The sequence below is a fragment of the Calidris pugnax genome, unplaced genomic scaffold (genome assembly GCF_001431845.1).
Source record: "Calidris pugnax isolate Ruff unplaced genomic scaffold, ASM143184v1 scaffold273, whole genome shotgun sequence".
Classification (NCBI taxonomy): domain Eukaryota; kingdom Metazoa; phylum Chordata; class Aves; order Charadriiformes; family Scolopacidae; genus Calidris; species Calidris pugnax.
In genome coordinates this window covers 4,597,751-4,609,795 of record NW_015094508.1, presented here as the reverse complement: position 1 = coordinate 4,609,795, position 12,045 = coordinate 4,597,751, and the positions used below count along the sequence as shown (strand labels likewise).

General features: G+C 36.4%; 1 protein-coding gene across 2 annotated transcripts in view; it reads left to right on the top strand.

The window, feature by feature from the left end:
• AP3B1 (adaptor-related protein complex 3, beta 1 subunit) overlaps positions 1-12,045 on the top strand; it is a 157,618-nt gene that overhangs the window by 115,976 nt on the left and 29,597 nt on the right. For both annotated transcript variants that reach the window (XM_014965043.1, XM_014965044.1), the window contains one exon: positions 9,971-10,202. In XM_014965043.1, the coding sequence (XP_014820529.1) occupies positions 9,971-10,202 (232 nt within the window). The remainder of the gene's footprint in view (positions 1-9,970; positions 10,203-12,045) is intronic.

Below are 12,045 nucleotides of genomic sequence, written 5' to 3'. Positions count from 1 at the left end.
CTATTGAACAATGCTGTGATTAAATATGGTACCATCAGAGAGATAGGTTTTAAAAAGCTAACTTTAGTGGCATGCTTTCATGTTGGTTTTTGGTTTTTTTGCATGCTTTTTGCCTAATGATTTGGTGAGCAGTGCTTAAAAAAGCAGTTCTAGAATCTTCCTGAATTAGTTTGGTTCCTGTGCAGTTGATGAAACTTTTCATTTTAAACTGCTGTTCGCTTGGATTAGGAAACCTTTCCACCTTTGTATGGTGGCATACAAATGTTGTTTGGTGTTCTAGTCCCTAGCATCTGTTTTTTTGATTTGAAGATGCCAGAAGAATTGGGGAGGGGAATAGTACATTCATAAGAGCTGTAAAACAGATCTTTTAATTATATAGTGGAGTTCAGGAATTCATGGCTATAAAATAAGGTTTGTGTACAAATCTTCTGTTATTAGTTTGAAATGTTCTTATGAAAAATGTACAAAAATCATTCTACCATTTCCGCTGAAGGAGCTTTGTAACACTAGCAGCATTAGAACATATGCTTACTACATACATTTCAACTATTATTAAGTGCATTTTTGTGTTAGAAGTTGTTTTGAAATGGCGTAAGTTTTAATAAATGGTCATTGTCCCAGACAGTCTTCCTGCTGCTATGTTCATGCTCAGTTGACTAACAATCTTTGGAGGGTTTAGACAATAGTAGCAGAAATACTCTATATTAGTACCAGGGTAATTTCAAAAGTAGATGAGAAGAAATTATTAGATTAATTTGCTTTCAGTCATCAACTGAGGATTAAGCACGGCCGCAGCTACTGTGTAAAGCAGCGTGTTTGTTGTTCAGGGTCCGTGTCTGCACAGTGGGGCCTTTATGAGATTCCTGTCGGGGGAGGTAGTTTGTTTGCCATATGCTCTGCGTGTTGTTGCTCACGTTACTCTGAGCTGTGTGTGGATGGGATTGAGTAGCATTTCTTCTTAGTGAGTGTGAAAAGAAGTGTTCTCGTGGAAGCTGAGTGAGTCACTTGATGCCACGAGTTTTGTTTCCAAGTCCCAAAAAAGGAAGTGTGCTTTTGAATTTAAGCAAAGAAACTGAAGGTAAGTGGTTATAAATAAACCTCTCTTAACAGAGGTTTATCAGATGACTTTTTTTTTTCTTTCTTTTTAAGGCCAAAAAGTGAAGCTTAAGGAAGGCAAAAGACGGAAAAGCTGTATTTTAGCAATGATCTCAAGTCAAGTATAATTTTTGTAAACTGAGGAATGTGGGTTTTTTCAGGTTAAAACATTATGTGTAAAATGAAATAAAACTTGGGAAAAATTGGCACATCAATATCGTGTGTAAGAGAGGTATTCCGGTACATGCAGAGATTCTACACCCACACTGAGGAAGTGCTTACGTAGGTGTGTACGTGCAGCGGGTTCAGTGCTGATTTCAGATTTTTGTCCTTGCAGGTGGGTTAATGTGCATTACGATCATCCTGATAGAAGCCATAATAACATGTTGCATTCTTCAACAAAAATATTAGTGATCAAGATTCAAATATAGTTGTATTAAGCCAGCGATGTATTTTAATGTAATCTATTTTTATTTATTACATTTTTAATGTAATTTACATTTTAGCATTCATAAATATCTGTGCTAGATTTCAAATATACTGTATTATAGGCTGAGTTCACTTTGGCTTGTAGGTAATACCGTGTAGTAAGTGTTTCAACTTACACACTTATCCTGGCACCTAATGGTCCTTTTCTGGGGAAAAGTTTGGACTTTGTCCTTCTGTTGGAAGAAACCACTATGCAGAAGTTGTTATAATATAACCTTAATTGTAAAATTATACATTAGAGCCAGTAGGGTTCAGTATGTTTTCACTTTAGAGGTCTCTAGAGTACTGGCTGTTTGCCAAATTCAAAATAATATATTAGAAACCATTTGTAGGAACTTTTCTGAAGTCATTTAGATTCAATGCCAAAATCTATATTAATCCCTCTCAGCAGCATCTGCTATTTCCAATCCATAATTTGGGCACAAGGTGAGGCTGCCACCTTATTCTGTTTTTCTAACTCTTGAACTACTTCAGGTAATCCTCAGAGTTTCCAGGTAGGTGGTCAGTGGCAGGGTCGAATCACTAAATTCAAGTAAATTACTTGTTTGTATATTGGGAGAATGCCTTTTCCTTGAAACATCTAATGACTATTGCAAAGGAGCTTAAAATATCATGCTGCTTGATGAAAGTCACACACACGCATCAGCCACCAGACCCCTGATATTTGCTTCGTAGAATTTTACATAGGAAAAAATGATGGTCAGTCTTGAGGCTGAATTTCACAACCTGGTTTGGTCACTGCTATTTCAGAAGTTAAACCTTGGACTGGGATACAGTTTAAGCGCTCAAGTGTGGGAAGTTTCTGCAAATGCAATTAAAAGAAGATTCTTTCTTATTATCTGCTGAATCCTTTTTCATTGCCCAGTGGTGATCTCAGAGACTACCTATGGGCAAGAATGTGCAATTCTCAATTTATACTAAGGTTGGTGGCCCATACTAATGACACTGAGTTCACCCCTTTTGTTCATGTTTGTGTAATAACCCTGACTTAATTGTGAGAATATTCCCATTTTTTTTGCTACTGAAGTTCTTTCTTGTGTGGCTTTTTAGAATATTTCACTAATATTTTTGCTGGACTATCCATGTGGTTCATTAGGCTCAGCAGAAGAAAAGCCAAAGATGCCAAATCTCAAACAAAATGATGTGTTGTTGTAATATAAAGCTTTAAGGTCTATTATACATGCAAAATACAACCTGTCTCACTGGCCTTCAGCTACACATAAAATGCAAAACAAGTGCACGCTTATTTTTAAAAGTGCTTGATTAATTTGGTATGGGATTAATAAAGTTTTCTGCTGTTCATGAACTCCAGATTAAGGCCTAATTCTGCTTCCTTTGTATCATGTAGTAATGTTTTTGCTCTAAGAGCAATACTTTTTACTGATAAAGAGTTACTGGAAATCTGTCTAGGTGGTTATGTTTTAAGAGAACTGTAGAAAAAATCTAAGGGACATTAAAATATTAGAAAAGGGATAATGTAATATTAGAGATGATTTTTATCATCTCCAGATTCATATATTACCTTGAACACACTACTCTTTGAAAGGATGATTTTATACCTATTTGAGACCATACAAATATCAGAGTTAAAAAGAAAAAAGCGGAAAAAATTATTAATTTTGGAAGACTATGAGCAGTGTAATAGAAGTGCTCTTTTATTTGAGATTCATCTCATTGTGATTTAAAAACCAATGGGAGTTACTGGGGGGAGGGGGAGGGGTGTTTGATTTTTCCTTGCAAGTTTTTAGAAACCAAAGTATTATTCTATTAATGCTGAAATTCAGTAACAATTTTTGGAATCCACTTTCTAACGAGAAATTGTCAGAAACCAATACTGGTTTAAAGGTATGAGCATTAATCTGCTAATTTTCTATTAACTCCATTGATGTATTAATCATTTAGAGAAGCGCAGAGCCTAAAAGTTGGTGAAAATGCAAAAAGAAGGGAGTTAGACTATAGTAGAAATTTAAGGACTTCCTAGCAGACATGGCTTTTAGAACGTGTTTAGTGCATATAGAGCAGTTAAATGTGCCTTTGGTGGAAAGTTTTTTCAGTATTTTCCAGAATTTGACATGATGTCCTCAAGTGTCTGTATATCTAGGTAAATTAGCCCAAATTGAATCGTGGTATCCTCTTGCTTTCCTAGACTGCCGCAAGTATGAGATTGCTTGCTTGCTTGGTTTCCCCACCCCCCTATCAGAGGAATACTGTCCTTAGTTTCACAATCCATATTAGCATGGCTTAAGTATGCTCTAATGTTGGGGTTTGCTACGGCCTCTTCAAATAATGTAGACTAGGATGTTGACACTCTTTCTGCAATTCTTTGTTTGCTTTTTTAATATCTTTTTATGAATTATTAATTCTTTATTTTATAAGAGCTGTATCAGGAAGACATTGCCTTGTGACTATGAGTAATACGTAATTGGTAATGGAGCAAAAGATCATGAATATTCTGTTTTCTCCCAGTAGTTGTCTTTCCTTTGTTTGCCTGATTTTCCATCTTTCTCCTAAAGCTATAAAATGATAGTTAAGTTGCTCTCATAGCTTCAGTTGAAAGATCATGTAAATGTGGCTGGGCTACGTGATAGCCCTTCTCCTCTTGGCTGTTGCGGGGTTACTGAAGCATAGCCTCACAGTGAGTGTAAGAGAGGGTATAGCTCTCACAGCTCAGTAGGTCATTCTTGGATTATGTCATGGATATTGCCAATAGGAGGGCAGTAGAAGGGCTACTTAGATTAAATGATTCAGTCCGCTGCCTTAACAGAATATAATTTAGAAGAATAGAACTATAATTATCATCATTCTTGGAAGCGAATATTTTTTTCCAATATTATATGTTTTTATCCAAACACATACATCTCTGAATCAGGATCAAAAGTTAATCTATGTTTATTATTACAGCAGTATTAAGCTAAAGAACAAATACAAAAGAAAAAAGAGAGCAGACATAATTTTGTACTTAATAATAATACTTTATACAGGCAAGTTTGCCGAGCCCTGTTTTCTTTAGTAGGTTTAATAACCCCTGTAGTGCTTTTTATTTTAAATATTTTTGGAAAATATTTTTTTGTATTAACTTCATCTTAGTTTTTGAGGACTGACTTGGCTGGCAAAAATGAGCATGTTTGTGTGCAGAGAAAGCCAAAAGTATTGTCAGTGATGTTACACTTTTCCTTTATATGGTTAATGAGTAAGAGACTTTCAAGGCAAAATCTTAATGTTGCCCTTCTTGTTCTTATATAAGAAGCCATTTTAAAATGTCAAATGTGTGCAGTTACCAGGGGGGCCAGTCTGACTCATACCAATACAGTGTTTCCCATGTGACTTCACCATGGAGTCCCTACTCTGACTTTTAATTCGTGGTGCCTTTCAGTCAAAATCGGGTGGGAGGACAGTCTTTATTTGATTTATTTCTGTCATTTTAAACAGCTGTATAAAAAAAAAAAAAAGTTTTGCAAGTTTAATCTTAATAATCTTCACCCAAAAAAAGCAGACACGCTATGTCATAAAATAACTATTAGTGACTAGTTTGTATCCTATAAATCTAACTTGAGTTGATAATATGGTCCATTACCAGCTAACTGCACAGAGTATTTTTCATTTTACACTCTTCAGTTACTTTTTAGTGAAGTGTTAAAAAATATGAAGCTTTTCTCCTCTCTAAAATTGCACACTGTCTGTCTGTTATTAGGGAGATAACAGCTCTTATAAATGTTTCAGTAAGCGTTAAGTAGACAGTTATGTGCACTCTCATTCCACGCTTATTTGCTTACTGTAATAAACTGATAAAATATGTGTGGTTTGTCTCTGTGTATCTGCAGGCATCATGAGTCACATAGATTTCCTTTAGAAATAATGTTGTGTCTGCAGAATTGATTGGTTATTTTCATAAACCATCCAAAGGTACACAAACGACTTCTATTATTTAAACGTATGCTGTGTAAGATTTGTAGGGGATTATCTGCTGGTTACTAGGTGCTCCTTGTTCTATTAACTCTTTGGAGGATTATTTTAACCCCAGAGTGATTGCAGGTATCTTCACTATGTGTTTCTTTAAGTATTGCAATTGTATGCATTAAATATTTTAGAATAAAGCAAAAAAAATTCTGTTTACCAAACTCATGCAACTGTTAAATAGACAGCATTACAGTCACACCAAGCTTTGCCAGCTCGAAACCCTTGATAACGTAGAATCATATGGGGTTGGATATAGAGGGCTTGAGAATTTCCATCTTCCAGAACTGAATTCCTTTGTTCACCTTGTATACATTTTATTTATTTCTAGTGCTGCTGTGTTAAATGCAACTGAAAATTAATGTTATATGGGAAGAAAGATGGTTAAAAGATAATGTCATTATTCTGGCTGTCCTTTGTGTGTCTATTGTGCTGTATAGTGTATTGAAAATAAAAGTGAATGGGCTCACTAGTGAAATTATGACTGAAACATGAGAAGTAAAGCTGAAAGGGGCATAGATTAAAATCTCTAAGAATCACAGGAAGGTTTCAGTAAAATTTGAGTTAGTGTTACAATTTAAGTACAGTGAGGGATTTTTGCTGTATATATATACACATGTACCTACACTTTGGACTTCTGACTAATTTGTTTTGATTCCTATTAATACATAGTATTAATAAAAACAACTATATGTTGAAACAGAGAAGCTAGTGTACTTCAAAATACTTGATTTAACATGAATAAAACAGATTTCCTAAGCTTGTTAATGAAAAATGGGTGAACCATTTCATGAAATAACTTTTCTATTATGCATGTCCAGCTCAAATTGAATTAAATGTTAAAAGTTAAAGGCTAAGCTTAAATTTAAAAAAGATATTTGTTATATCTTAAAACTTAAGTTTTATTCATTATTTCATCAACGGCTTAATTAGCTGGTACTAGTGTGACTGCTTATAACCTCTAACTGCTATTGTCTCTATGTACCAGTTCATGGGTTCATGGATTTGACAGAGTTAGAAGGGACCTCTAGAGATCATCTGGTCCAACTCCCTTGCTAAGCAGGATTGCCCAGAGCACATCACTCAGGACTGCATCCAGGCGGGTCTTGAAAATCTCCAGAGAAGGGGACTCCACGACCTCCCTGGGCAGCCTGTTCCAGGGCTCTGTCACCCTCACCGTAAAGAAGTTTTTCCTCATATTTGAGTGGAACTTCTTCTGTTCCAGCTTATATCCATTGCCCCTCGTCCTATTGCTGGGAACCACTGAAAAGAGTCCGGCTCCATCATCCTTCAACCCACCCTTTAGGAACTTCTAAACATAGATGATGTCTCCGTTCAGTCTTCTCCTCTCGAGGCTAAAGAGCCCCAGCTCTTTGAGCCCTTCCTGGTAAGGGAGGTGCTCCAATCCCTTAATCATCTTGGTTGCCCTACGTTGGACTCTCTCCAGTAGTTCCCTGTCTCTCTTGCACTGGGGAGCCCAGAACTGGATGCAGTATTCCAGTTGTGGCCTCACCAGTGCAGAGTAGAAGGGGAGAATGACCTCCCTCGACCTGCTGGCCACACTTCTCCCTATGTAGCCCAGGATTCCATTGGCCCTCTTGGCAACAAGGGCACATTGCTGGCACATGGAGAGCCTGCCATCCACCAGGACTCCCAGATCCTTTCCCTCAGAAGTGTTTTCCAGCAGGTCCAACCCCTAACCTATATTGGTGCCTGGGGTTCTTCCTCCCCAGGTGCAGGACCTTACATTTGCCCTTGTTGAACCTCATTAGGTGGTTCTCTGCCCAGCTCTCCAGCCTGTGTACAGGTCACGCTGGATGGTGGCACAGCCCTCTGGAGTGTCAGCCAGCCCTCCCAGCTTGATATCATCAGCGACCTTGCTGAGGATACACTCTGTCCCCTCGTCCAGGTCATTGATGAATATGTTGAACAGGACTGGGCCAAGTATTGACTCCTGGGGGACACCGCTGGTTACAGGCCTCCAACTTGACCCTGCTCCATTAATGACAACCCTCTGAGTTCTGTCACAATAAGATATTTACTATTCAAAATACCTCCTTTCTTATTTCCTGACAACTGAATTGTTTTTGAGAATTCTACCTTGTCAGTTATTTCTAGAAATCTAAGTGAAGTATTAATCTCTTGAAGTTTGGTTTTAGTATTCAAAGATGTTCTGAATTTTGAGGAACTTTAGACATCCATACGATTTGTACTTTTCCCATTCATTTTGCATTAGTCAGAAGTCTGGTCGTGTGATGTCACAGGAGTTATTATTTTATAAACATAGTTTAAAGTTAGCTATGTAAAAGTAACTCTAATCATATTTATACATGTGAAATGGCGTTGGACTAAGAAGATACCTGGTCATTATGGATCTTGCACAGTTTCATTGAATTGTGTTCTTGAAAAAAGATATTTTCAGGCTTGTCAGAGATTAGTAATTGTACTGAAAAAATCAAGTCTCTTTAGAAAGATGGTGCTTATGTTCTTCAAGTGGTATATATTTGAAGGGGGACAGAAATTTAAATATTTGGCTATGTTTTTTTATTCTAAACAGCTGTATTTTCTTCTGATTGTATAGGAAAACTAAAAATCTTGTCCCTGAGAACATTACATCATCTTTCTAGGGGGCAGAAACTGTCTGAACTTCACCAATTTACTTTAAAAGTATTAATATATTATACAGATTTGAAGCCAGGATTGTGGAGTTTCCTCAGTTCAGATATTCTGAACTATTCTGAATATATTCTGAAACTGCCTTTAGTCTTCACACTGAAGGTTACTGCTAAATCATTAATTTGTTTGTAAAAAAAAAGAAACAGTAGGTAAAATGTTGAAAGTTACATCTGATGTGGAAGCCTTTGCAGAAGTGTTTGCTCGATCCCATCCCGTGTGTTGTTTTAATTACAGTCACATAGTGATTGAATTTTGAGGGCATGGGAAGTCTTTCTGCTTTTTTTCCTCCATTATTTGTTCTTCATTCAGTATGATATGTGTGAAACTTAGTGCACCTTCCAAAGGCACCTCTGAATACAAACTCACTCATTTCCTTGCATAGTTTTCTTCAGCCTTCATCAATGTAACGCTCACATTTCTGAAGATTTATTAGTTGATCTCTACAGATTCTCATTTGAGGTGATGGATATTACTAGGCTGGCTTTCCAGTTCAGAAACTGGTGCTCAAAGATGATGGTCAAGTTTGTTACATGCTCACTATCTTCTTAAGTTTTTCAACAGGATTCTTTTACAGCCTGGTGTTTTCCAGATACTCTGCCATTACTCTCACACCTTGTGGTTTTAAATCCCAGCTCTTTCCAGCTTCTCACATTACTGGAAGTGTTCACTAAGCCTTCAGACCAGCCCCTCTATGTTAAATGTGGCAGTCAGGAAAATGTAGCAACCTGTAAGAATTTTCTAGGGAAGGCAAGACAAAAGCCCTTTTCCTTGCTTAGCTGCTTGGAGTCTTGAACATCCTGCTATTTGCAGTTGTCTCTTTCACTTAGTTACACCTGCAGGGCTATGGGGAGGGCAAGAGAAGACGGACACTCATCAGTGGAAACAGATAAACAGACATATCTATCAGATACACTATAAAGTTCAGTAGCTCATAGTGCATTGACCAGACAAATGGGATTTTCAAGCTGAGCATTTGGCCGTTTGTGGGGTGTTACTTTTATGTAATTTCCCAGCCTTTCCTTAAAACTTGTTTAAAGAATTCAAATTCACTTTTCTGCAGCTTTCTGCATATTCCTTGCTTTTGCACTTTTGAGCTCATGATTATAGATTTCCTTACCAGCAATATCTTCTGGGAATTTGTTTGCACACAGAATGTCTTTTATCCACGCTACGTCTTCAGGAAAGAATGGACCCAGGCATTCTTGGGATTTCTCTTATTGCCTGTGGCAGCAAGACTATTAAAAAAGTGGCAACATCATTCTGCTCTATACAACTCCTTTTTTAGTATTTGACTCGCGTAATTGTTAGGCAACATTTTTTGTGGTTTTAACAAGAGAAGAAGACCATTTCTCACTATACTTTAACTGTACACAGGGGCTTGGGATCACCCTTGAGAACTGATGTATACAGATGTAAACAGAGGGAGACTTCTTGTTGGAAACAACATAATTATTTTAACTCTTTAACTATGTTAAAAAATCTCTGATAATTTAATGGATAACTGTGAGAGTTAAAATATTTAAAACACGTTTATAATGGAAATTGAGGCAAATATGGCAAAGTCAAAGCTGCTATTTCTCAGCACCAGTAATGTTATTTTTAGGCTTTGTTATCTGATATCTATTAGTGCAATTTGTTTATGGATTTGAATATGTCCTTATATGTTTCTAGCTCACTAAAATTTCTGAAAGAAAGCAGGCACTTTAGCTGAGTGAAAAGTGCCACCATTCACCAACTGTTGTTTTGTACTTAACAGGTCACTACCCAAGTCTCTGTGCCAACAAAAACACATGAACTGCTTCATCGAATGAGTGGAAAAGGTTTAGCAGCTCATTATCACTTCTCAAGACAGCCAAGCATTTTTGGTGATCATATGGTGTCTGTGCAAATGACAGTAACAAATACAACTGATCAGAAGATAGAGAATATTCACATTGGGGAGAAGAAATTACCTCCAGGCATGAGGATGCATGAGTTCAATCCAATAGGTAATCGTATCCTATCTTTAAAAGTACAGAATCTTAATCTTTTCCAAAATTTCAAATATAGGAAAGTGTTTTTGCATAGTTATATGTATGCTTATATATATGTGTGTGTGTATACCTACACACACACAGAGTCAGGCAACTATCTTTTCTTAGATAATCTTAACAAAAATTTAGTTCAGCTTTCCTCTACTTGTATTTGACTTCGAAAATAACTCCTTAGATCAGAACTCAAGTGCCTGAAAGCTTACCTGCTTGTTGAAATATCAATTATATTATATCAATTCCAGTTAATGTAATAAAATTTTTCTTTCTCCCCACAAACTTCAATTCTCTTACAGATTTAGTCCAGAATGGGTTACTATGAAGAATGAGGTTTTGATTTATATATTCACAATTATTTTCTTTTCAAGCTTTACAGAACATGTGTAGATGTATTATTTAGTTTGGTGGCTCAGAGCTTTCTCATTTCCCTTGTGAGCTTTTGGCAGCGGAGTGTGTCTTTTAGTCCAGTTTGCATCTACCATACTTTCACAAAGTGTGGCTTCTTAGACTAGGTAGAAAGCAGTGCTATAGTCCTAAATTGGTTTTACTTTCTACCTTCTGGTTGGATTTTTTTTGCTAAATTATCATTAGCTAAAAAGAGTATAAAATGTGAGATATAACACAGATCATAGCAGCTTTTATTCAAGGGTAGTATCTGTGCACACAATTTGCTTTCTTTTCCCAGCAGTTCTTGTTTTAGGACATTGTGGTATAGTCAGAAGGAACAAAAGTGTCTCTATTTTATAATAGAACTGGAAAGGGCAGACAAGCTCCTTTTTGACACAAGCTGCTTCTTCTCTGTTAATAAGCTACATTACTGTGTGAATCCATGTCACATTAGAATAACACAGAAACAAGTTCTTAAAGCACAACAGTGAAGATTTCAGTAGTTAAAAGGTGTTTAGTATTTAATTGCTCTATGCTATTGAAATACTTTTTTAACAGGCCATACAGATTTACAGCAAGTAGCTACAAAAGCAATTGTACAATGCTACCATTGATTTCAGAGTTAAAATTCTGGAAACATATGCATTTTGATAATGATAAATATTTGACCAAGACAGAGTAACTTTTAGGCAAAATAGTAATTTTTGCATTAAGTGAACTGTTTAGTTTATTCCTCAGTCAGAGTTCTGATTTCAAGTTAGTTTTGACCATCAGTATAATTTAATATCATTCTATTTAAACATTCAAAGAAATGAAGTCACAAAGGCTTACCAGTAGAAAACTAGTAATACTATAAATCAGATCAGGACATACTGTATTTACAATAACAGTGAACAGTAGCATTCACTTCTGTCATGTAAAAAACATGAAAAAATCTGGAATTAATAAATTGTCCAGTTCAGGTTTTGAGTTCCACAGCCAATCCTACCCTTTAAAGTATTAATGTCCCTAAGAAAGGCATTATTGTGGTATCTGTCCTATGAAGCTGTTGGTTTCTTCTGCAGAAAATATCTGTAGTTCCTTCCAAAAATGTTGCCGTTCTGGCTTGAATGCAAATTTTCTCTATTCTTTGTCACTTTATCTAGAACTCAGTTTATATGCCCTGTTCTTATTACCTTTTGTGTTTCTAGCATTTGGAAAACACCAATTTTTCCATTTTATTTTTTCTGTAAATTATTTTCCTAGCTTTTCTAATACAAAACCATATTTTGTTGGTGGCAGGGCTGTAAGATTGAAGTGGCAACATTCACTGTGGGGAGGTGGGATCTCAGACACTTAAACATGCAAGCGTGACATTTGGGTGATACCTACTTGAAATAAAACTGCAAGCATTGGCTTCTTTTTATGGAGCGCT